The following is a 25,376-nucleotide window of genomic DNA, read 5'->3' as shown; positions in this document are numbered from 1 at the left end:
CTGTAACAGTGAAAGCTGGACTCTATAACACTGTTTCCTCTCTCTCTCTCTTTTTCTTTTTCTCCTGTTCTCCAACTCCTCTCCCCTTCCCCACTTACCTCAGAAGACCTCACGTCACTCTGGAGGTAGCTCCTTCATTGCTGGAAGAAGGAGTCGATCCACATCCCCTGCTCAAGAGAAGCATGTATCCCACCACGAAAGGCCAAAGAAGGTAAGATCTGCACAGAGTTTGTCAATCCAGAGAGGCACAGTCATGTGGAATGGAGGTGAGAGGGGGAAGACCGTGCAGAGAGCACCGATGGCTCCTCAGGTGAGCCCTGACTCTGCAAAGAGTTTCACAGTCAGAGATCTGAAGAGTGGCTGCGTTTTTAAACAGGCCTCTAGAAATGTGTATGCAAATAGAGCAGCACAGCCATGGGGAATGTGAGGCCAAGTTTGCATGTTCAGATTATGCCAGAGGGGTCCTGATGGAACATGCCTATGAAACGTGCAACTTTCCCTTTTCTGTCTTGTGGCAAGTCCACTCTGAGGATGACATTGTGCTATGGTTTGCAGCTACTGAGTTGATCTGTGTGGCAGTAGTTTGGCTGTGGTTTTAAATGAGAAGCTCAAGAATATAAACTGGAGGTCATTGTCCTCAGATCCCACAAGTTTTAAAGGACAAAAAGATACTGATTAGTAATCAGCATTGTGGCCAGCAGGTTAATTGTAGGCAAGAACAATAATTAGTATAAACTAGGTAGTACTTTGTTAGTCAGATTAACGAGCCACAGGGGTTCCACCTGCTTCAAGTCTACCTGTGAAAATAGTTTATTTTTGTTAAACAATTATTTCAAAGAACATTGCGTGCTGGATCTGACTGGTACTGTAGTTATCTAACTCTGCTGGTTAAGATGTACTCATCAAAACAGCTGCAGTGTTACAGGACATGTTAACAGCACACCAAGGTTCATAATTAACCAACTGACTCACATGACAAATGCTCATATTTCAAGGAAAAGCAGCAGTGAACGTGTAAGGCAGAATCCCAGCAGACTCCTGGGTTCTGACAGGGGTCCAGGTTCCAGTGTGGAAGGGTCTGTACCAAAAGAAATGAGGAGGCCGGAGGCTTGTGAGGTATTTGTTATTTAAAACAATAAATAGCCCTTAAAGGCAGGACACACGTGTTTTGGAGGATTCAGGTTCTGAGGCAAGTGGCAGCAGAATAAGAAATCTTCCCTACCTCTTGATACAGCTTTTGCAATATAAAGAATCCACAACATAGTACTGCCACCCGCCTTTGTACCCCATCTGTCCAAAGCAGTGGAGTAGGATCTGAAGAAGAAATAACTTTTACAGGGATACTGTCAGTATGATCAGATAGTTTTTAATAGTATATGGACCATATCCTTGTTTTTGTTAGCAGAAATCCAGAATTAACTCTATTAAGCAACCTCTGGATATATTCCACTATATCAAAAGCCAAATTTACCTTGTTGTATAAACACAATTGGTGATACCCCTGCAAATTGCAGCATGAGTCTTTTAAGTCTTGCCATAGGTGTCTGGCTGTTTACCTCTTTGTTTGTTTGTTTTTATCTTGTTGCAGTAGGCATCCTCATGATGCACGAGCAATTTTGAATGGTAATGATAGTGACCCACATCCAGAAACAGCCCGATGACACTCCAGTGGGTTATGTGGCCTAAGTCTGATGGATCTCAGCCCAGTCTCCAGGGCACAAGGGCATCCAGGCTTTCAAAAGCAGTACGGCCATCAGTTAATACTGACACCCTCCTGGCATGCCCAGCTGAGAGTCCATAAATTCTGTGGGCAGGAAAGCCATCTCCTTCTTTATTTACAGAGGTTATCCCACAATATCCAGTTTGAAACACTGCCCACCATGTCCGTTACGTGTTTGGGAAGCTTGCCCAAACCATACCTGATACATGGGCAAACAAGGCAAACCTCACTTACAAAGTGGTGCCTACCCTGCTGCCGACACCAAGTCAGTAAATTTCCTACTGCCGACAAGGCTAAAGCGTATGGGGAATATTTACTCCTCTTGTGTGTTCAGCTGCTGCGAGGAGAGGAGGAGGCGGGAGGGAGAAGGAGCATCTGTGCCATGGACAGGGAGCAAGCGCTTGGCACAAGGTGAACGGCTGTACTGGAACATCCTATTTTTAGCCAACAAGCAGGCAGAGGGGGTGGGAGAGAGGGCAGGATCGGGGTGATTGACGGCAGCTTTGGAGAGCTCAGCTGTAATTATAACTGACAGACTCTGCAAGTCCAAGGCTGGGGACCCTACGAGGGTTTCTATATTTGCACAGCTTCTGGTGGCAGGGGTGGGAGCGCAGTCACGTGCCTGGCAGGTAGGAGCAGGGGTGGTGCTGCTTCCCGGCTGTGGTTGGAAAGCAGGTCAGCGCCAGGGGGAGAGCGAAAACAGGAGTAATATGGATTTATTTATAGGCTTCTCAGTGGCGCTCGCCACTACTGTTAGCCTCTGGGTTCCCCACAAACGTGCAGAGACTCCGTCTCGCTGCTGCCTCACTGCTCTCCCCTCCTGATGGCTCATCGGGTTTGCGAGCCGCAGATGCGATGGAGGCCCCTTCCAGGGCCAGGATTGCTTGGCATGGCCGCAGCGCAAGTGCAAAATCAACTTCTTCCGCTTAGAGCAGGGGAGTCAGCACAGAAACGGGGTTGAGGTGTGCAAAGCAGCTGAGACGGTCAGGGTAAGGAAGGCACTGTCGGCTTCCAGGGGTGTTGGGGAGTTTACAGGTCTGGGAGCGGTTGTGAAGTGCAGGGAAGAAGGGCTGGGTGTGAGGCGGTGCGGGAACAGAGACCTTTTGAAAGGGTACCCAAAAAGGGGGTTGCAACATTACTTCCCACATGGTTTTGGAGTACGTGACTAGCAGTGCATGATCTAATTGCACATGTTTCAGGGGAACTGGGTGTGCTGCTGCGCTGACCTGAAATAGAACAGCTTTTTCTTGAGCCTGTCCAGCTGTGCAGCTGGCTGGTCCCGTCCTCCCAGAGCCGGAGGCATTGCAGGGGAGCTGATCACTCAGCGGCAGACCAAAATGCATGTGTGAGTCCTCAGGCTGCAGGTGCTCATGGCTCTCTGCTCCAGAAGGAGCTCAGTGCCTGACAGCTCCCTTCCAGTGCAGGGCTGGGGCTGTTTACTTAGGCTTTACGGAGGAAAACTCTGGCAGAGTTAATGACTAAGTGAGGGGCACAGGATTTAACCCAGTGGCTTCAGTAAGACAGCAAAGATTTGGGATTTGGACTCCTAAGCCCTGCTGTAAAACAGTTCAGCATTTGTGAAGAGTCTTGTTCTCTGCGGAACAAGGGTCAATTGTGATGTGGGACTGCAAGCCAGCATTGGCATCCCCCGCCTCTTGCAGGCACAAATGATACCAGCCCAAGCATTTCCTTCTGCTCTGTCCTGAAAATGGGAAAGCTCCAGGCTTTGGGTTTTCTGCAGAACATACCAGGCCTTAGCAAAACCAGCCCCATTTATGTCTTTGGGGTTGGTATTGCAATGTGTGTGCTCTACCCTGTGGGAGCCTTTGCAGGGTTTGTTTGTTTAAAAAAAGAAAGAAGAAAGAAAGAAAGAAAACAATAGCTAAATACCAAGAAAATGCTGGATGACGCACAGGGGTTGAATGAAGTACAGATGTTCTGTCACCTATATTGTCTGCTTGAAATGCATAGACAAAAATTACCACACTCCGTGGAATGAAATTTGTCACACCAGGAGCAGACAGGAGCACATGTACGATAATGTTTTTAGGCGTATACCCCATGGAGGGAGACACTTGTCCAGTGTTATTCTTAGTGAACACCTGGAACCCATAAGCAAAATCAGGGGACTTTTAATTTGGATGTGGGACATTTGTTATGAGAGGAACGGTCCCTGCCCAGTGACATAGGAAAGAGAAGCAGGCTCTTGGAGCAAGTAAGCCCACCAGCAGTTGTTCCTCAGGTCTGGGTACGGAGCCAGTTCTCCACAATCATAACGCACCTTTAGCTCCTGAACTGCTTCCCTAGCCACGGTGGGGGATGACTCTTTACTGGGGTACAGGGACTGTGTCTGTCCTGCCCCCCTTACCCCTTTAGCATCAGCCAGAGCAGTGCAGGAGCCCCAGGTCCCATGACGTCTGAGCAGATGCGTGGCAGAGCCTGCCTCCCCCCTGCCATTGCCTGTCTGTCTAGACCTGATGCCAGTGGAGGATACGAGCCAAGGATCCAGCCTGGCATATTTAGCACACTGGAGAAGTTGTACTGGGCTGAAATCTAAACCTAGTGGGTCTGTGAGGGGCTTTGTGTTTGCATTCGAGTTGGTGATGGAGGTCTGCCTCTTGGAGATCTGTGTCCACACAGGCATCAAAGGGTAAAGTGGACTTTTTTTTCAAGTGGGATGCAAGTGGCTGCTTCTAAGACCAGCACAGATTTTTTCAAAGGAGTACTGAACCTAAATCTGCTCTAATCTTGCTATAGTAGCCTTGTTTCATAGCATCCTTGACTGGCTTTCTGTGACCTCTCATTATGTGGGTGTTTAACCGCCCCCAGCAAATCCTTCCATTAGCAGGGGATGCAGCAATAATTTGAGAGCACACAAAGCCCAGCGAGGCCTGGCCGTCTGTCCTTCTGTAAAAACTCTTCATGCACTCAGAGTGTGTCTCAAGGCAAACCGCTGAAATCCCCCAGCACGGCCCTGGTGCAAGTGAGGTTGCAGGCAGGGGCTTAGCGTCCCTCTGCCCGGTGCCGTCTTCCTCCTCGCTGCGGCTGCCATGGCTGCAGCCCAGAGCCAGGCCTCCTCCTTCGGGTGAGGGAGTTCAGAGAGCCTGGGAAAGAAGGGAGGGAGCAGTAGAGCCCACTTGGCTCTTCTCAGCTCCCGGCTCTTCCCTCCCTCCTTCCCCTGCCCAATCTACTTTTAATGATCCAATTGCTGGTGTCCAGCAGATTAGAAGAGGGGGCTCGGGGAAGGGGAGACGGCGGTGGCGGGGGGAGCAGGAGGAGCTGTGTACAACCCTTTTTGGCAGCGAGAGATCCTGTTTCGTTCCTCCTGCGCTGGGGAGCTTGAAGGGAGATTGTGTCGCTGGCACGCCCCCCCCCCCACGATGCAACCGCGCTCCCCCCGCCACAGCCCTGGCCTGCTCCATGCCCACATGCCAAGCCCCAGCTGCTCAGTCCTGCATGGGGAGAGTTTGTTTTCCGTGAAGTTCGTTGCTGGGGGCAGGTTCATGTTCCCCGCAGACCGCAGCTCGCCCAGCCGGCCAGCCTGTTGCAGGGAGCACCGAGCGGCTGCAAGGTAGGGCTTGGCTTTTGCTTGCGAAGATGGGATCGGGGTGTTGAAAGGTTTCCTGCTCTCGCAGTGCATCCTCCCTCCCTCCTCCTCCTCCTCCCCTGACTCCTGCTTCGTGGCACAGCCAGGCAGGTCTCTGTGGGCAGGCTGGGCTGTTGGCAGTGGCTATATTGTCTGTGAAGCTTCCTGGAAGGAGAATTTGCAGAGGAGAGTGCCTGTGTGCCAGGGAGACGAAATGCTGGACACAGAAGAGCCAGGTGGGGAGGGGACATTTCAGAGGCAGGGGACTGAGTGCTGCAGTCCCCCCTCTCCCTTTGCCCTCCCCTCCCTTTGCGCCCTGCGGCTCTTGCAGGAAGCATTTGGAGCCTTCCAGTTCCTGGAGAGAACCCACACATTTAAAAGCCTCTGGTGCAAGCTGGGGAACGCCTCGGGTTGTCTGAGGGCCTGTCAACACAGGTAAAGATAGCCAGGAGCGACTGAGCACCCTGACTTTCTCAGTGCCATGGTCTCTGTGGGCAGCCAGGGTAACCTTCCCACCAGTCCCCCAGACTGGGGGCAGCCCAGCCCGTCTGTCCGTGGGGTAACGGAGTTAATTGTCCTGCCTGTTTAACACAGGGCACTGCATTTCTCTAGTAATATTGAAGGTGTCAGATCCTGTTGCCTTTCTGAGTACCCCAAAGTATTAGAGAGTAACTGGAGGGTGGGAGATGGGTGCTATTGGGTGTGCAAAGGCAGCAGACACCCAGACTGTGCAAAGCTTAAGGGCTGCAGTCCAGAGGGCTCCTGGGTGCCTGGTCCTGTGGGTTTCTGCTCTGCCCGAGCAGAAATGACACAGAGACCCTGGAGAGCATGTGGTGTGGGAGGGGGAAAAGTGCTGGGTAAGCACAACAGAGGAGCAAGGTGTGCCTGTGGCCATGGCCTGGGACTGCACGCGGGGACGTGGAGCAGAAGTGCAGTCGAGCTCCTCGTCAGGCTGCGGTGGTTCTGGTTTCAATGCTGTCCTTTGAGCAGAGCACGAAGACTGGTCTCTGTGGGACAGATTTTCGAAATAGTTTGAATGCAGTTGCTCAGCACATGTAGTCAGGGCCAGATCTTCAAAAGAGCTCAATACCCAGCATTTAGCTTTTTGGAAAACCTGACCACTTATTCAAGAGTCTAAATGGGAGCTGAAGCATTCCAGAAATCTGGTCCCTATTGTGCAGGCTGGGTTCTTGCTGAATATGTACATATGTACACACTCCTACATATAACCAGAGGACTGCTCAGTTAGCTGTTGTAGACTCGCTCTGCACTGCTGACAGCGAAGGGAGATTTTTCAGACAGGAGACAGCCAGGATTTTGAAGCTGGAGGATGTGAGTTTGGTGGCTGCCATCACAATGAAATTGTGGGAGGTTTTATGGTTCACTGTGGTGACAGTCAGGACATTTCTGCCTTTCCCCACTCATGTGCATGTGTGTATGTGTGTGTATGTAGGTGTGTAGGTTCATTGTCGTTAGCCAAAATGGCTTGGCTCTGCCTTGTCTCATCTTGACCATGATAACGTGAAATCAAATCATTACAGTGCTGTCTAGCTGGCATTTGCAGCAGTATATCTTATTGCCTCCTGTTGTAACTTTATGATTGAAATGCATTTGGGATTCGGGGTCTGAAAATGAGAGAATAAGCTTTGTGGTATTCAGAAAGTTTAAGGACCAGGGTTTCTGCAGTTATTTGGCAAAATGTATTGTAATGAGGTGTCTGGCTCCTGTTTTCCATTTCTGGCTTCCGTGAGTGGCACTGGCAGCATCTGCAAGTAGGCAAGTGTGTATCCAGGTGGGGTGGGGATCCCTGACTTTTCTTTCTGAATTTTTGGATGACCTTCTGTGAAATCTTAGCAAGTTCTCTCATCCCATGTGCCCTGGTTTCCCCATTTGTAAAATGAGATGTAGATATTAAAAACCTCTTTTCAGCTCATTGAAACTCTCTGCTGTGTGCTATTAAGTGAGTGCAAATTGTTACTACTACCAGAATAATGAACACTGATGTGCACATGGTTTGTGACAAGCTGCTTAACTAACTGGGCCACAGTTTCCCCATCTTCCTGTCCTATAGACCCATGAGACTTGGACAGAGTTTGTAGCACAAGAAGCCCCCAAGCATTTAAAACATTATGAGATTTAGTAAAGATTTAATTTTAATTTGTCTTTTGGCACTTCGTCTGTAGAAATCACATTTTCGAGCTTTCCTTGTTCACTGCCAAAGCTGGAAATGTGTATTAAAGAAAGGGGAAAAAAAGAAAACAGAGATTCTTGTAAAATACTGTAGCTCTAGGAACAGAGGCTTTAACAGATATGCCAAAAGCCAGGAGTCTTGTGATAAAATGATGGATATTGGCAGTGTTGGTTGGGCACTCAGCAAGTGCAGTGAAGCTCTAGACTGCATTTGCCTCCTCCTTTCACCAGCTCATCCCAGTGAAAGCTTCCATGGCATCATGGCAGGTTTACACTGGCAGGGTCACTGATGGCTGCAGCATGGTCCTCCTTTTCAAGTGCAATGAAAATTCAGCCAAACCCACACTGGAAGGTGCTGATTTCTGGAGCATTTTTGCTTCACCTCTGCTTCACTTCATGCCTGCCTTTCCCAGCCTTTTCCTCCTGCCCTGTCTCTCCTCCTGCCCCCTTCTTTCCCATTTAGTGTATTGTTTCCCAAGCTAATTATTCCACTCTCTTCTCTCCTCCCCAAAACACACAGTGGAGCTCATATATTTGTTGCAATTGCATCTTCCCCTGACAGCATCCCAACTTTGGCATGTGCTGGCAGCTGTAGCCTCAGGGCTTTGCCTGCATGAGGAAGCAATGAGGATCTTTCTGGAGTCAATGAATTTTGATGTGACTGTTCTGAACTCACCTTCGGTCCAGACTGAGGACTTCAGCTTCTAGAATAAAATGCCCATGCAAGGGAGTTGTACCAGAATGGGCATTCTTTCCCACAAAAAGGTCTCAGAGACAGGAGGGTGGATTTTTCTAAGCCCTGCATCTCATGCAGGTGTTTATCTGACAGCAGCTCTCTTGGTTTGCACACCAGCGACCACACTGGGAAGTTTGGAACTGAGCAAAAAAGTTTCTGCAGCTTCAGCAAAGAAGATCACATCTTCAGCTGACATCGGTAGCATGGAAAAGCTCCTGTAGTCAGCTGAGTGTGTTCCCATGGGAGTGTGCAGCTGAGGAAGACGGGGAGGAAGCAGGAGTGTGTGATGGAGCATGGGCTTCTATCCAGCCATCCTGTATGCCAGCTGGCCTGGGCATCCTCAAGCCCCACTGACTTGACACATAGGCCTATGTTTTCAGTCCTTTCACTGAAAACATCTCAGTTGTAGCAGAAACTGATAGCACTATATAAGAATAACCTGCTTGCTTACAGTCCATTCCCCAGGAGAATATAAAATCGGGGCAGGCAGGACTCAAGTGTTTCTCAGGCCATGATTTTTCCTTGGTTTGCAATTTGAAGAATCCCATGTTTCTGGGGTTTTAGTGAGAGAAAAAAACAGGATGAAGAAATCAAACTAGTCTGTCTCCTGTTAGCAAAGATGGACCCAGACCAGCTGTCTCTGTTGGGAGGGGAGATGGGGGGGATCTCTAGGTTAGGTTCAAGCCCAGGTTCTGAGATCTCTGCTGACTGACCTCTTTACCTGTGCACGTGCAACATGGGCTGAAATCAAGATTCTCCCATTGGCTGTACAGGGTGGATCTGAGAAACCCTTGAAGAAGGTAGAGAGCGAGGGTAAGGGGGCAGAGAGTCCCTTTGGGGAAATAGCAAGAGGAAGGCTCAGGTTTCTTGAAATCAGCCAGAGCTTGTTAAGTCCTTCCCTATCATCTTACCATAAACTGATTTGGGGGCTTCTGTTGATATTCTGCACTCCAGATGTTGGCTGCAGCTGGGGTAGAGATAGTGGGATGCTCCCAGCCAGAAGCTGGGATGTGGGGGAAGGGATACTGGGCTCGTGTGGATGGGTGGAGAAGAAAAGATGAATATGAATGTATGGTTGTAAATCCACCCCTACACACCCTGCTTTCTTTTCCCTTATAACTGCTATTCTCAGCAGAGGAAAAGTTAGGCTTCCAGTACTCTCTTATTTCTTTTGCAGAGTCGGAAGGACAAAGAAAGACCTAAACAGAAGCACAAAAAACGTCCGGAGTCTCCCACCAGCCTTACCCCATCCTCGGTGCCCGTCGCTGCAGAGAAGGTACCAAACCCACAGGATGTGAGTGTGTGAATGCAGAGTGGGGGGGGAGGGCAGGGGGAAACCATTGACACTGGCTTTCCTAGGAAGTGGGGATGACAGGGCAGAAGAGCAGAGAGAGGGCTTTTGTCCATTTATTTTGATTCCTGATTCGTCACATTCTTACTCTCTCTGCCTGACTCCCCACCTCGACGCCCACCTTGGGAATTTAACACGGCAGCTGTCTTGATTTCTGTCAGCACTGACGACACAATCATGGAGCTAAAGTCCCAAGTGATTGAGCTGTAAGTGCCAGCCTGTTTTGCAGCAGATGTTCAGATTTGAAGCTCTTGTGGAATAGATAAATATCCATGCTTTGGCCTTTTCTGCTGCCACATTGTAAACAGCTCAGGTGGATAAGCAAGGCAAGGCTTGTGGGAGGAGGTGTTATCCTTTATTAGACAAACTGATGTAGGTGAGGGGGAAAAAAACAGACAATCTTAGAAGCACGTAAGATCTTCAAAGTGCATAATAGAGGTAGCTTTTCTGTGTAAGACAATGGGAGGTTGGTTTCTATTTAGTTCCTCCATTTCAGGAAAACTCAGGCAGAAGGGCACAGTGTGGTGGCCTATTTTGCTCCTGAGGTGTAGAGGCAGTCCAGTTCCCTGCTGGGAAGATGTCGCTTTTGTGGGTTTCTCTTCTCAGTGTCCAGGGCTTGTGGGGCACAGTCAGGATGTCAGTGTATTTCTGCTGTTCACTGCTGAAATCATGCTGCTGACATGGACTCTTGCACCTGGCTGTAAATCAGGATAGCCCTGAGCTTTCTGTAATTCGTGCCAGCCCCAAGCTCCAATAATGCAGAATAGACACAGTGGAACTTGCCTCGAGCTTGCATGCAAGAAGGTGAAGGCCAAGTTTGCAGTTGTTCAGGGTCAGGAAACAAGTGAGCTTACTCCAGTGCCCGGACCTTTGGACTTGCACTCCCCTCTATGTAGTAGGAATGTAAATTAATACAACTGCTTAGCAGGGCTGTTCTGGTGTAAGTGAGAGTAGGACTAGGGCCAAGCTCCTGCTAGGACAAATAATGTGTCCCAGGAATGTCCTTTTGTGCACAGAAGTGCTACTTGGAAAGGCTTGGGTGTCCTTTACGTGGCAGGACTGCCTTGTGAAAATGAAAATTCACAGGCTAGCAGTGTCTGCATTTGTGAGAAGCACTGCAGGGGCAGTCTGGAAGAGCAAAAGCTCCTGCCAGTCAGCACAGGGTTGCTTTGGGTTAGGTCTGAAGAGGATTTTCTATGTCCTGTGTGAGGCCAAGCCTGGAAGCAGGGAGTAGATGTAGGTCAGAGCTGAAGTGGCAGAGCTGGTCTCATGGTTCTCAGGCTAGGAGAAGTAGAAAGTTACAGCAGGACAGAGTGGAGGAACAGCCTCTGAGCAGCAGTCACTCTTGATTTACCTGTGCTCATGTTAGGGCAGCTCAGCTCTGACTTTTGGGAACAGCAGATTCACCCAGTTAACAGAGCTGTCAGGAACTGATAGCCTAAGAAGATTATTTTCAAGCTGAACTGAAATTGAAAACCTGACTCTTGGCCAGCTAGAGCAGTTGTTAGACAATTGCCCACTGTCTCCTCCGAAGCCCTGCCAGACCTTTATAAATAAGGAGGGAAGGGTACAATTCAGTTTTACAGGCAGCTTTCTGCCCTTTGTAAGCTAAAATTCAGGAGATGCTAATTACCATAGCTGTACTTGAGTGACAGGGTTTTAGTGTTTCCCTAGGGAGTTATTATTGATCCTCATAGCAGAGTGTAGTTCCCTTGCTTTTTTGTGCGTAGATCCCAAAGTATTGTTCAAACTGTGTTACCAAAGGTACTCACTCCAGATCAAATGTAAGAGCTTCTCAGCAGCCTGCTACAACCCTGCACAAACCCCTCAGGGGGTGGTTGTATGAGGCTTTCTGGATAGTTGCACCAGTGTAACATTGCACAGGTTAGACTAATGTAAAACATTAGTCTTTGAGACACATTAATGTAGCATGTCCAAACAGCATTCCTCTTGGAAGCCAAAACCATCTTTGTCCTTTCTGGGTCTTACATTAGTACAGCTCATCCCAGTAGAGTGTACTGGGGAGTGGGTAGGGTAGATGCAGCAAACCAAAAGCTGACGTTCGTGGTGTGACTACACAGAAGAGCATTGCTGGTCCCTGCTGTGCCATGGTTAGAGTCTGAGGAGAGCTGGGGTCTCTTCCTCTCCTTACCACTTGCATGATCTTGGGCAAATAATTTATTGCCTCCCTGTTCTTCTCCAAGTTACCCAAAGAACCAGAGCATAAACTCCCCAGGGATAATTCCTGCAGGCGACACAGCCCCCAGTCTTCTGTGGGGAGCAGCTGGGTGAGAGCTGTCAATGACCTATAGCAGGGAGGGCAGATGGTCAGGCTCCTGGGAGAAGGACACTGGCCTGGAGCAGCCGTGTAGAACTGCAGGAGGCTGATGCAGCCCTTGCTGTCCACGCCAGACCCATGCTGCCAGTTCGCCATGCTGCTTGCACCATAGCCAAAGCGGCACCACGTACAGTGAGTCCCAGGCTGCCGTCCTGGTGCGCAGGCTGTGCTGGAGCAGGGGTTGGACTGGAGGCCCTGAGCATTACCAGTGTTTTGGAGCTGGCAATGAGGAGCAGGAACATCAGTCAGACAAATCGGCAGGAGGGCCCTGGCACTGCTTGCTCCTTGGGCACCTGGACTGCGGGCAGACTGTAGTGTGGCACCAGCCACCAGGCCATGGAGAGGTGTTACTAAGACCTGAAGCCACGCTCCAGTCTGCTGACAATTTGCTTAGCCTAAAAGGAGCCTGGGGCAACAGATATCTGAGCCCCAGCGTCTGGCGTTCCTACCAGAGTCCTGAAACTTTCAGCGACCCTTTAATAATGGATTTTCAGAGCTATAGTCCTATACAGTAGGACTTTTCAAGCTACTTCACCAGCTTACACTGACAGCAGTGGAACTAAGTTTCATCGCTTTGGAGGAACAGTGGTATATTCCACTTCCTTGTTCCCTCCGGCAGCCTGGCCTCTGGGTTCACATTTTTCTTTAATTTTGCAGTCCAGATTTATTTTTCAGTTCCAATTTTCACCTAATACATTGTCCACCCTGTGTTCCCCTCTTGAACCACTTAGTTATGAAGAAGATCCTTTGATGTGGTTTCAGTCTTCCTCTTGAAATCAATTCTACTAGACCTCTGACTTCTGCCAGATTTCTGAACATCTCACTGAGTGCTTCCCTGCATCTTCTAGGAATCTAAATACCATTAATATCTGACACTTGGACTCTACCAGGCCTCCGTGTTCTGTCTGTGCAGTGACAAGCTCTCACTGCCTCACTCTGGTTTGGTGGATAAACACACGGAAAACACAGCGGTGGCCTCAGCTCTCATCTACACCGGAAAGTGAAACTAGGGTGTGAATTCACAGCATGCAAACAACTCTTCATAACACCTCTTCTGAGCTCTCCTCCTGCCTCTGAAAAGTCTCTTTGGGCGATGTGATTTTCGTCACTCTCATGGAGGCGCAGGCGGCCTTGCTCGTGGGGCACAGGCGTGTCCCTTCCAGATAGCATGTAGAGCAGCTGACCTGCTGAAAATCCTCCAGTGGTGCTCCGGGGCTAGGGCTTTTGGATGGATTGGGAGGGGCTGTAGAGAGTGAATTTGTGCTTAGATATAGGCTGTCATTCATTGTCATGCTGGCTACTTGAAGCTCCTACAGACTTTTGAGGGAGTGGGAGGCAGAAAACGTCCCCTCTGGGTAGTGGTTTCTGGCTATTGCATGCGGTCTATCCAAAAATGTCAAAATGCTGCCAACTAGTAACGCTTTTGAACAGCCTGTTGGAAAGATGGCATTCATGGAGAGGGCCTGGGGCAGAGGAGGGTTTCTCGCCAGGGAAGGAGCAATGAGTCTCACCACTAAGTCTTGGCAGCCAGGGCTGCTCCCGTCTCTGTAGTCACACACCGCCAGACAAATTTAGGTGGCAGTTTCTACGCTCAGGATCTCTCCATGTAGCTGGTGCCTGGTTCTGGCGATCGAGGTTAGTGCACAGCCGAACAGCAAGCAGCGTGCCTCTCCCCTCCCCCTGCAAATGCCCCTGGGGAGCCGTCCTGCCGCTCTCTGTTGCACTTGCAGTAAATCTGCAGGATTGCAAGCCACCCCAGCTGCCTTCTTCTGCCAGCTGCAGACATCATGATCACTTGTTGACATACACTCACACATGCTACGTGTTTTGGGCTGCAACATCTGGCTTGCTCTGGGTTTTGTAATCTAAGCCGTGGATGCCAGGGCCTCCCCGCACCCACCCTCTCCAGGTCAGGTGCTGGAGAGGGAGCACAGCAGGGCAAAGAGCTCACGATTGCAGACGCCACTGGAGGCAGGGAGACTTTCCAGGTTTCCCACTGTTATTTGAGCTCTCGGCATCTACCCAGGACCGGCCTGGAGCTGACAGATCCTGGGAACCTCTGCACTGCGCCTGGCTCAGGCAAATTCAGTCACTGTGATGCTGTAGGGGTTTGTGGAGGAAGGTTGATGATTACCCCTGCTAATCAAAGCATGTGTCAGCATGGATATTTGCGGTAAGAATCCCTGAGCCTTTTAGCATCCCATGTCCTGACATGAGTGGGAATTTGCCAGTGACATCAGGGACTCAAAAATATGGTCTTCAGCCCATCTGTGTTTCCAGTCCCCACCCGTAAAGAACAGCAGTGCAGTGCTCCCTGGTCTCGAGGTTGAGGGAAGGGACGTGGTAAAGGTTGCGAGTTGTTCAGGCACGAAGGTGCCATAGCTTGTGCAAGCGCTTTGGCCCAGAGCTCCTGACGGAGACTCTCCTGACCTCTACCTAGCGATCCAGTGTGGAAAGGCAGCTGGTGCTTACAGCCTGCCTGGGTGGCTGCTTCAGCACATCGCCCTGTGGTGCGTGGACTGGAGGAGCTCCTGCTCTCGTCGCATTGTTCCTCATTTTGTGTTCTCCCTGCTTCCCCTCACCAGTAGTTTAATCCAGGGCAAAGCCGCTCTGTGTTTCCGACGCGGCACCAGCCTCCCCCACCCCTTCTGTATTTCGTCAGTGGTTCCCTCTAGGAGCTCGTCCCGCCAATCAGGAGGCAAAGAGATGCTCTTCTGATTTCCCATAAATAAATTAATGAATGAAGAGCTTGGGTGCTGCACAGTGTCACAGAGAGACCAGAAAACAGGTACAGCCCCTCGGGGGACAGCAAGTGCCGGGGGGGAGGAGGTGCGTGCATGCCTGCGCTTGGGTGCCTGCGCGACTTCGTCTCACTTCTCCAGGCTCCTGGATTGAGGCAGGCGTTTCCCCATCAGACTGTCACCTCCAGCTGGGGCAGCAGGTTTATTCTGGTGACATTTTTTACTTGGTTGCTTTAAATAGACCTTCAAAATGTAGCTGCTGCCTCATTTTGAAAGAAGGCTCTCGCTTCCTCAGTGGTTCCCTATTTCTTTTTTCCTCTGCAGCATGCCCTCCCCCACACACCTGTTTGCAACACATGAAACATTGGTGTTTCTGCGCACACACACATGGATTTCCATGCTGGAGAAAAGCCGATGATCCAGAGATTGAGCCCTCTGTTTATGCACAAGGCAGGCAGCAGGCATGCAGGTTCCTCCAGTCCTCCTCCCTCTAGGCAGCAGCCCTGAGCTGGAGAATCTCCTTCATTAGGGAGGCGATGGGACTGTAACCCTCATTACTGTTATTAATATTGGCATTATGGTAGCAGACCACTCCCCTTCAGATCAAGGCCGTGTTGTGCTTGGCAGTCCACGTGTGTCTCCTGGAAGGCTCTGCTGCCACACAGAGCTTGCAGGCTCCACGGAGCAAAGTGGGAAAGAATAGAGGCACAGAGAGGGGAAGTGATTTAGTGTAGTTCAGTTTCCCTCTCTTTGCTCCTCGGCTGCAGTGCTTGGGTCCTTGCCCCAAATTCAGGCTCTCTGGAATGGCTGCTAGAGAAGGGTCCTTTGTGGTGAGGAGGGCTTGTGGTAGTACCATACGGATCTGTCTGCCGTGACCTGTTTGGCAAACAATACCTAGGATAGCAATTGGCAGGAGGTGGGAAAATCCTGCCCCCAAAATCTCTGGGAGTCTCTCAGGGAGGTCTGTGAGGTCAGATCAGCCCTACAGGTGAGTGTCTGTCCATTTACCACCTTCCCCTGAGTCAGCCCAGCCTCTCTTCCCCTCTGTCCTCCCCCTCCCCTTTAATTTTGCAATTAAGATTTATTTCCCAGCTCAGATTTCCCCCTTCCACCCTGCACTGATTCATTGCTTGCCCTGCACTCCCTTCCTGACACTCTGGATTTAGAACATGTCTTCTCATGTGGTTTCTCCCTGCCCTGCTGTGGCCTCGTGCACCTTGTGTGGAGCTCCAAGGAGGTGAATTTATGGGAGGAAAATTCAGGGGTTTGCGTTTCTGCTGAGACATGAGCCATCTCGTTCCTGTGACTTCATGAGCAGGCTCAGGACTTCCCATAGCCCCCAGACACTGCTCTCCTTTCCCTCCCCAGGCAGATGTGGGAAGTCAGAAAGATTTTCATGCTCCCTCTGAGCTCATAAATCAAGAAGGCTTAATCTCCTACATCCAGGAGTCTGTGATGAGAAAATACAGATTCCCCCTCCTCTCCCCCCTAATTTCCACCACTCCCTTCCTCCTGTCTTTCATATTCCCGGCACATCTGGTGTGTGTTAGGCTGCCAGCTGTTGCATTGTGCAGAGTGATTAAACCATGTGGGAAGAATGGGGAAAGATTTTTATCTGGGCATTCATGAGTCTGCATTACAAGCCCTTTTTTCTTTAGCTCTGCCCAAGAAGAGGTCATCTGGAGTCAGGGATAGTGGAATGTAAGAAAGGTATTGTGCTTCTCTGTGTCTTCCTTGTATCTACTCAGTAAGAAATAAAAGGTGTTTGCACTAATGTACAGGTGTTATATTTTGGGTTGTAGCCATCACATTGGAGCTACATCTATAATATTGATTGGTTGCAGTAATACCTTGCAAGAAGCGATCTTTGAACACTGCTAGTTTGTTTGGCTTTGAAGTGACTTGAAGGTGAAGGTTTCATATCCTAGCGTGGGTGCCCTGGGGGATATGGTTTTCGGTTCATTCCACTCTCCCCCTGCTAAACTCCCACACTTCTCTCTCTCATGCCAAGCTCCTGGATTTCCTAGCATCTGGCCAGCCTCTTCACTCCCCTTGGTTCCCTGTCTCCTGCAGGCTTATATGGGGTTTGGATAGCATCTGTTGCTGCATGGTCAGATGCTGCTCTAACAATGTCACTGTGAAATATTTACTGCAGAAGATTTGGAAAGCCTTGGGCTGGCAGTGGAGCTGCTTCAGTGGATGCTTTAGGGAACCCAGGGAAACTCCTGTCACAGCACAAGGATGAGCAAGCTCCCCTAGGTGGAATGACCTTGCTGAGAATATCACACCTGAGAGATGCAGCTGAAATATATGTTTGAATCACAGCCAAATTCAGCTTTTATTTGGGCTGAATAACCCTCTGAGGTACTCCCTTCTGCTGACGATGCAGGGAATCTCTGATGTCTGTGCCCTGATTGTCAGTGCCCTGTTTAATTTCCTGCAGTTAGATGGGATGAGTGTAATCCCTAGGCGTATAAAGCCTGGTGTGACCGAGCAGCAATAGAGGGAAATGTTGTTTTTCCTCTCATGAGTAACATGACCTGACCATCACTTTGTGGGCAGAGGGGGCAATTACTTCTCTTAAGGGGAAATTGGTAAAAAGAGCCCCTGCTGTGGCCACATCTGGCCTGAGTGAGTCACCTTGTGTTTGCTGCTGCCAGGGCTCTACCAGCCACCATGAGGGGAGCAAAGAGACCTCGGAGGTCGGCAGGTCGGAGGTGAAAGGCAGGAAGTCCTCAAGCCATGGCAGCAGCCACAAGGGGAAGAAGACGGGAAGCGGGAAAAGCTCGGTTGGCTTCAGCTCAGCTTCATCCAGCGGGACCTTCCAGCCTGCAGGTAAGGGGTGAAGGAGAAGCAAGAGAGGAGGGGAGAATGGGGATGTTTTGCTTAGCTCCTCTTTGATATCTCTGGATTTGTAAAGATACCCATTCACCAGCTAGTGCTGTGAAACTTTGCTGATGGCTATTTCTTTAACCTCTTGAAGAGAAAGGGAAAAGTCTTGCTGCTACTAACTCCATGCACAGAGAGAAGAACTGCGTCAGATCAGCGTTACAGCTCCCCTTCTGTGCAGGCCTGCTGCACTGCAAGGAAAAACAGATCCAGATGTCTGAGTGGAGGGAGGAGGGAAGGGATACTGTGCACAGGCAATATGGGCAGCACCTGCCCTCTCCTCCGTAGGTGGTACTGTCTGCAGCAGTGTTTTAAGGAGTACTAGTGGAGAGACCTGAGCCAAAACCTGATATCTAGGCTCCCTTGAGCTTTGAGTCAAAGCCTTGCAGGGCTCCCATCTGCTCTGACCTTGCTCAGTTCTTTTTCGAGCTGTTGTCATAATGGCTAGCATGTTTTGTCTCCTGGGACCCTAATCGGGGCTGGAGGGACAGTAGTGATGCAGAGCATGGGGGAGGAGACACGTGCACGTTTGGGTGGGATGAAGCTGCTGGTATACACCTCTCATGCTTGCCAGAGAGCATCAAAGCAACGCCTGGGAGGTGACAGGGATGGCCTTCAGCTTGGTAACTAGCCTGCGCCAGAGGACCTGTGTTGTGACCGTGCTCCTGTTGCCTTATGGGCTGAGTTACTGCCACCACGAGCCTTCCTACGTCTGCTTCCCCTCTGCTTCCCCCAGGTACCTCCTGCAGCAACTTGCAGTGCTCCCAGGACTTTGTGACATTCCCCAAGCTTGAGCAGGACGACGAGAAGTACCGGAAACCTATCTCTTCCTCTTCTTCTTCCCACTGCTCCCCTCTGTATGAAGGCCAGAAGGGGGACATCTTTGAGCAGAAGGTGATCTTCTCAGGCTTTGGGTCCATCATGCGCTTTTCCACCTCCGCAGTGAGCCAGCAGAGAGGCCGTGATGCTTCCCCCGTGGACTATAAGGCCTCGAACCCTGTCAGCGGCCCTTCGGTGGGGACCAGTGGGACCAGTGGTAGCAGCAGCAGCCACAAGCGCATGCCATCCCTCAGCATGGAGGAGGGAGAGGTGCTGAAGGAAAAGAAGCACAAGGGTAGCAAGAAGAACAAGCATGGGCCTGGCAGGCCGAAAGGGGGCAAAAGCAAAGAGATTTTGGGTGCCCAGCTGGCTGGGTCCACGTCTACTTCCTCGTCACCCTTCTCCGGGGGCTCTCTTGTTAGCTCCAGCATCGGCAACTCTTCACGGTCCTTCAGCCACACGGGGAATCTGCCCAGCCTCAGCATGGAGTCCCCGCTGCTGGGTTCAGGTATGTTCCCCCTTAGGGCTCCAGGTGTGCACAGTTCCTCCCAGCCCTGCTGTCTTTTTCATAGCATTTGGCTGGTGTCTGGACCTGTCTGCACAGAGTCCAGTCCCTTTAATTCAGTCCCAGGAGCTATAAAAATCCACATCTGGGTCTCCCCTTTCCATCTTGGCCTTCATCCTAGAATGTCCTCCGGGTCAGCTTCTGTCGTTGGAGATGGGCTGCAGATCTGAGCTGGGGGGCATTTAAAACCCTTTTTGCTCAAGTGCTGGCAAACCTCAGCTAGCCAGAGAGTAATTTCCGAAGCGATAGAGAGGGATATTCACAGGCCAAATGGGAACAACCACTATCTGACCCCAAATGAGGGACTCTCATAAGTGGTTCAAATTTAACTCCTCTTTTAAAAGCAAAACCTCTCATCCTGGTCTTACCACATACATGTAGGGTTGGGAGACTGGCACACCATTAACTCTGCCGAGAGGCTTACAGCTATTTCCAGCCTGAGTCCCCTTCCCTGGCCTGGCTGGGTTAAGGGCAGCCAGGGCATGTGGCAGGAAGGGGTTAAGGCAGCAGGCAGAGGAGGCGCCTGCTGCTCAGGGCTGAGGTTTGACACTGTTCTGGCAGCAGAACTTGTCATCGGTCTATTGTGGGTTGTTTGCAGATGCTCCAATTTAGGTCAGATTGCAAGGGGGGGGGAGGTATAATTTTGTTGTGTGCGCCTGGGAGCCCTGGCCCATTTGCACTGCCTGAGAGAGGAGAGGAGCTGCAAGAATTGATGCAACTTCCATAATCATAACCTTAGGCCATTTTTTTTTGCCTCTCCCCTGGAACAACAAAGGGATGTTTCAAAGAGGAGGAGGCTGCCAGGCCTGGCTCTCCTGCCTGCTTGTTCTCCCATTCTTTTGCGGAGAGATGTTGGCAGGACTCTGAAGAACCCAGCTTTGGGCACTGCCTCTGCCACATGCCTGAGCCAAGGCGAAATCAGGCGGGTCCCCTCTCTCAGCAGCAGCTGTCTCCTCACCCTTTCTTCCTCATTTATCTGTTCGTGCCCCACCGTGGTCCCTCAGCATCATGGAAGGGGACAGGTTAGCTTAGCAAGAGTGTGGTCCCTTGACTAGCACGGGCAACAGAGAGTGGGACTCTCTGAGTCCATTACCCCGTTCTGCCATTGACATGAGCCTTCGGTGAGTCACTTTATGCTGTGATTTCTCTGTCGGATTGTATTGGGGTGTGAGGACCAAACAAGACGGTGGCAGGGGTAGGGCTGGAAAAGTTTGTGATACCTTTTGATAGAAGGATTGTGGGCTGTGACCACCCTCACTGCATGCCAGGCCGTGAGATGCTGAAGTGCATGTTACACTTGGTCTTGTGCGTTGGTGCCACTCTCCCTTTCTCAGATCAAGCCCTGCAGAAAACCAGGCGCTTCCAGGCCATCGGAGGGGAGCGTGGCTCTCTAACACGTCTCCTCCCCTTGCAGGGATCTACACCAGTAACAAGGACCCTATTTCCCACGGGGGCGGAGTGCTCCGAGCTGTGTGCAGTACACCCCTCTCTTCCAGCCTGCTGGCACACCAGGGTACGTCGTCTCTCCCACAGCTCAACCGGTCTCCCTTTGCTAGCACCATCCCAGCTTCCTCCTCCTCGGTCTCCACCACACAGGTAAGAACGTCAGAACCGGGAAAGGGACTGTAGTGCAGGAAAGCGTTGGACAGAGCAGTCACTGGCAGAGCAGGGCCAGTTTGTGGGCACAGAGGAGCTGCTTATTCCACTCGGGACAGCTACTCTTCTTTCAGTTTGGAGGGGATCTGCCAACTGCAGCTTCCCTTAGAGTCAGTAGAAAGATGTAGGCAGTTTTGCGTCACAGCCCATGCAGCCTGTTTCGGGGTGGGAGGAATTGCAACCTAAAAGGATGCATTGCTTTCCATTGACTGTAAGTGGAGCACGGACAGCGCTCAGGTAGCAGAGGCCTGGCTGTCAGCGCGTGCTGTGTCCTGTGCGGCTCGTCGGCTGCTGCTCGGCTGGATCCTGCCACCAGTGCCAGCCCTACCTTCACTCTGCAGCACAGATAACTTGGTGGGAGGGCTCACACGTCCCAGCTGGGTGGGCTGTGCGTGTGCCGGGAGACAGAGCCTTGTCCTTTGTCAGGAGCTCACTGTGAGAGGTGTTTTACAGGGAGGAGAGAGTTAGTTTTACAGCTTCAGTGTTAACATGGCTCATTCAGACCTCTTGGCTCTGAGATGGGGCTGGGAAGATTTCAACTGTCTAGCGAGACTTCCAAGGAGATATTTTTAACACTCTCTCATGAGCAAGCTGGGTTCAAGAGTCAGGAAGAGATGAAATAATGAAGTTATTTTCCTCTTGCATTTTTGAGAAGTCATTTCTCTCTCCCTCCTTGTTTTGCCATGTAGGTGTTCTCACTGGCAGGTTCAACGTTTAGCCTCCCTTCCTCACATATTTTTGGAAGCCCCCTCACATCTGGGCTATCAATCAACCCACTCTTAAATCAGTCGGAAAGCAGCCGGGCAGGTACGTGAATCAGAAGGTATGTGAGTTTGGACTTCCAAAGGGGTCTCCCTGGAAGAGTGGAGACAACTGCATCCATAGTTCTCCAGCTGCCCTCCCTGCTTGCTCCCATCCTATGCGTGTGAGAGCCAGGGGCTAGGAGAGAGGGACAGTGGCTTTTTCCCCAAGGCAGGGGGTGCTTGTGTTTGCCTTAATGAAGTGCTGGCTTGCAATTCTGTAAAAGCACATCTGCTGGTGTGTCCATTGGATAATGTGTGTCCCTGGACATGTGCTAGAAAAGTGCAAGAATGTTAAGTCCCTCCCTGTAGAAATTTGTTGTCTTTTTACACACTAAAACTGTACAAGCCTAGTGAAAACTACTGTGAGCTTTTGCTTGCTCAAAATAAGTTAAAAGTTTTTGTTGGGGTTTTGGTTTCTGGGTTTCTTTTTAAATGAGAGAGATCTCTCACTCTTAATTTTCGTCTGCCATTTCTGTTTTGAGTTACTTTCTGCCCTTCCCCTTTGGCTTTGTCATGAATGCAGCAAAATCCACCGTTTTCGGCTTCCAAACATGAACGTGCCAACACTGAATTACTTACAACTGCTCATTTTTTCCCACCAAGGCAAATTCATTTTTCTTGGAAAATTGCCTGGTTAATAAGCAGGAAACTTGAGGCATCGTCAGATTTCTTTTTTCCCAAAACAGAGTGGGCCTGATTTTTGGTTTGCACCAGTAGTTAAACAAAAGCACCCTCCTGATTTTCAAATGTTGCAGTTAGTGGTGCAACTGTCTCATGCTCCCCTAGCCCAGAAATGTTGGCAGCTCAGCATGCTGGATGCTGAACTCCTGGGAGGTAAAACTCTGCCCAGTGTCACACTGAGTGACAAGCACTTTAAAACACACAGTCCTCATTAGAGGTGGCTCTGAGTTCTCCAGATAATCTGACACCAGTGTGCCCTTATTTGCCTTAACAAGCATGCATGCCTGCATGTAAAGCATGAATGAACACGTATGCTTACTTATGATCTTTGCGAGGCCACGGAAGGTGCCTGTCTGTCTCTCCATGTGTCACTGGCAGCATTTTGTCTGTATGTCCCCGCCAGCAGCTTGCATCTGCTTGAGTGCAATGGGAGGGTGACCGTGCTGCTGACCCCAGTGGGAGTCAGGGCCATTGCATGGGAGCTGTGAGTCAGAAGTGATTCAGTCACCTGGAATTAAGGAAAGAATGGGATGATTCAAAGAGTTATTCTTCCCTCACGGCAATCAACAAGAGAGAGATGACCCACTGCCGCTTCCCCTTTGCTGTTATTTTGGCAAGGTGCTGACAGAAGAAGGAAGCTAGTGAGCTGTCAGGAATAGCCCTGTGGTTCAGGCACAACACGGAGGCTCGGCAGTCTGGGTTCTTTCTGTTCCAGCCCTGCGGCTACTAATGAATGAATCATGTAGGCAAAATCTAACATACAAAGTGCTCGAAAAAGCCTGATCCTTAGTTTCCATTTCCAAGATTGCTTTTTTTGTTTGACTGGGATCTTATAAGCTTCAGGACGTGTTTTTTCCAGTTCCAGGCAGCCTTCGGAACAGCTCCTGGTTTTTGTCACGTTTAAGGTTTGTCCATCACTATCTCCTCCTGCTGGAGCTAGTGGCCCAGAGGGTGTTAAGTCAAATTCACTTTTTTTTTTCCAGGGGGATTAATTAACATGCATTAAACTACCTGTGTGGGGCCATTTTCACTTAGAAGTGTGGTGACTGCTTTAATCCCAAGTCGTTAACAGGATGGTTGTGAAGTTTTAAGTAATCCAGCCTTGTCTGTAATTCAGATTACCTTTCCTGAGAGTGTCTGTGTAGACAGATACCATGGAGACATAGCTTTCATTGCAGTAATATTTGAGCTTTTCACAATTTTAATATGATACAGGGAAATGGTGTTTCCCTGTCTTACAGACGGGGGAACTGAGAAACTGTTATCACTGATGCAGGTTGATACCAGGGTGCCTTTGGCAGTACAAAAAGTCTGATTCTTATCTTCCCACTCCCTTAGCTACTGTCTAGTTCTTCCTCCCACGGCTTGTCCTGGATCCTGCCTTATTATGATGACAGGCCAAATGTATTTATCTTCTCTAGTTGTCTTCAAGCCTCTTTTTTCATACTTGCTGCCTTGGAGAGTGCTGTCTCTGTGTGATAACTCAGTCATCTCCCTGTTCTGTAGACAACAGGGTGGTGTTGGCCAGAAGATAATTGAATATGGAGCCTGGTACTGTTTCAGAAAACCAGAATTGTATATATGCGCATAACCTCCCTGGGCTGCAAGCAAACAACATGACAGTAACAAGGAGGCAGTCAAAGCTTAGCTGAATGTTTATTTGGTTGCAAGTTAAAATGTTGTGGCAAAGCTGCAAGCAGCGGGCTGTGGATATTTTTCAAAGGGTTTAGGTGGTCCTTGGATAGAAACAATACTGAGAAGCACTGCTGTGGTCTGACTGTTCCCAGCCTTCTGGCAGCTGATCCTGGGTTGGAGAAATTAGGAAGTTCATGTGCCTTGTGGTGTCCCTGAAATCAAGACTTGTCTCCACATGGTGCCTTATACTGGGAGACTACCGTTGACTGGCAACTGCTGGTCACGTCCAGAAAGCGGTGGCTTCTCCCCAGGAGGGTGGACCAGTTGTAATTGATGGGCAGGAAGATATTCCCATGGGGATGCAGGAGTGAGGATCCCACTCATACCTGTCTGTAAGAGCTGCTGAACAACAGCTGTGTTTGCTTGTTCTCAGCAGTAGAAAATACTGCCAGTAACTAATGCCCTGCTCAGGGCATTACACTGTAAATCACAGCGTTCCCTGCAGGAGACTTCCTGGATTCTTGCACATCAGAAGTGTCTCTTATTGTGCGAAGAAGAGGAGGGGCAAGTCAGCCAGCTGGTGTAGGCTGTAGTCGCAACATCTGACACCTCCCAGAGTGAGGGGAACGTGTGTTTATGGGCTGGCAGGCTCTGGGGATGGAAAGCAAATGGCAGATAAATGTACTTCACTTCTTGATTACTCTTTGGATGGGAGATATCCTGCCCATGTGCACATGTACAGTGGCTTCGCCCCCAGCACTGCAGTGTCCTAGCTCCCTGGGACAAAAAGATGGCTATGGGGGTAGCTTCTGGATACTAAACCACTTGTTTAAGCTCTTTAGAAGGGAGCTGAGCATCTGGAGACTTTGTAGGATGCCAGCTGGGTTTCAGGAAAGGATCCTGGAGGCAGAAGGGCTGCAGCAGCACTTGGGAGAGCTGAGTGGGGCTTTGCACAGGATTGATTCATCCTTGCAGGCTCAGCAAAGCCTCCCCCCCCGCCCCCCGCAGCTTTACAGCTAAAGGAAAAGCTGCTTTCTGCCCATCCCTCAGGTTTCCTCGGGGGAGGGAGCCGGGCTGGTGCAGGGACCGGCTCCCGCTCTGCTCCGCTCCCCGCGGCTTCGGGCTTGCGGTCCCGGCGCAGGCACCGCCCGCCAAATTTGGCCGCTGCCGTTTTGGGGGGTGTCACGTCGGTGACCTTCCCAGGGTGACACACACACACCCCCCACCCCCGGCGTGACACAGGGTGACACGCAAAGCCACGCAGCCCCTCCCACGGCGGGCGGAGCCGTTATGCAATGCCGGTGCCCTGCGCTGCTCGGTGCTCCCATCTAGCGGGGACCGGCGCTCGCCTCCCTCGGGTGACAAAACCCGGGCACCTGCGAGGGCTGGACGCTTATGAAGGCTGTGCCTCTCTGTCCTTCTCCCCACCCAGAGCCTGACCTGGAAGACTGCAGTTTTGGCTGCCGAGGGACGTCGCCCCAGGAGAGTCTCTCTTCCATGTGAGTGTCCTTCAGGAGTCCTCCCCTGTCGCCAGGCATCGGGGTGCCTCCGCATCCGCGTGGGCACAGCGGTACCCCGGGAAGCCGTGGGATGACACAGCAGGGAAAGGGAAGGGGACTGGGAGAAGCAGAGGCAGCTCCTTCCCTCCTCCTTGGGGCTGAGAGTG

General features: G+C 50.6%; 1 protein-coding gene across 3 annotated transcripts in view; it reads left to right on the top strand.

The window, feature by feature from the left end:
• MLLT6 (MLLT6, PHD finger containing) overlaps nucleotides 1-25,376 on the top strand; it is a 51,249-nt gene that overhangs the window by 13,070 nt on the left and 12,803 nt on the right. For 2 of the 3 annotated variants that reach the window (XM_069786438.1, XM_069786441.1), the window contains exons 7-13: nucleotides 104-211; nucleotides 9,410-9,508; nucleotides 17,323-17,497; nucleotides 18,288-18,878; nucleotides 20,350-20,531; nucleotides 21,281-21,398; nucleotides 25,143-25,209. In XM_069786438.1, coding sequence (XP_069642539.1) covers nucleotides 104-211; nucleotides 9,410-9,508; nucleotides 17,323-17,497; nucleotides 18,288-18,878; nucleotides 20,350-20,531; nucleotides 21,281-21,398; nucleotides 25,143-25,209 — 1,340 coding nt within the window. The remainder of the gene's footprint in view (nucleotides 1-103; nucleotides 212-9,409; nucleotides 9,509-17,322; nucleotides 17,498-18,287; nucleotides 18,879-20,349; nucleotides 20,532-21,280; nucleotides 21,399-25,142; nucleotides 25,210-25,376) is intronic. The other variant, XM_069786439.1, reaches the window with a different exon arrangement.

The sequence above is a fragment of the Haliaeetus albicilla genome, chromosome 7, assembly GCF_947461875.1.
Source record: "Haliaeetus albicilla chromosome 7, bHalAlb1.1, whole genome shotgun sequence".
Classification (NCBI taxonomy): Eukaryota; Metazoa; Chordata; class Aves; order Accipitriformes; family Accipitridae; genus Haliaeetus; species Haliaeetus albicilla.
Note: the sequence above shows the minus strand (reverse complement) of the source record. Positions and strands in the feature narration are given on the sequence as shown.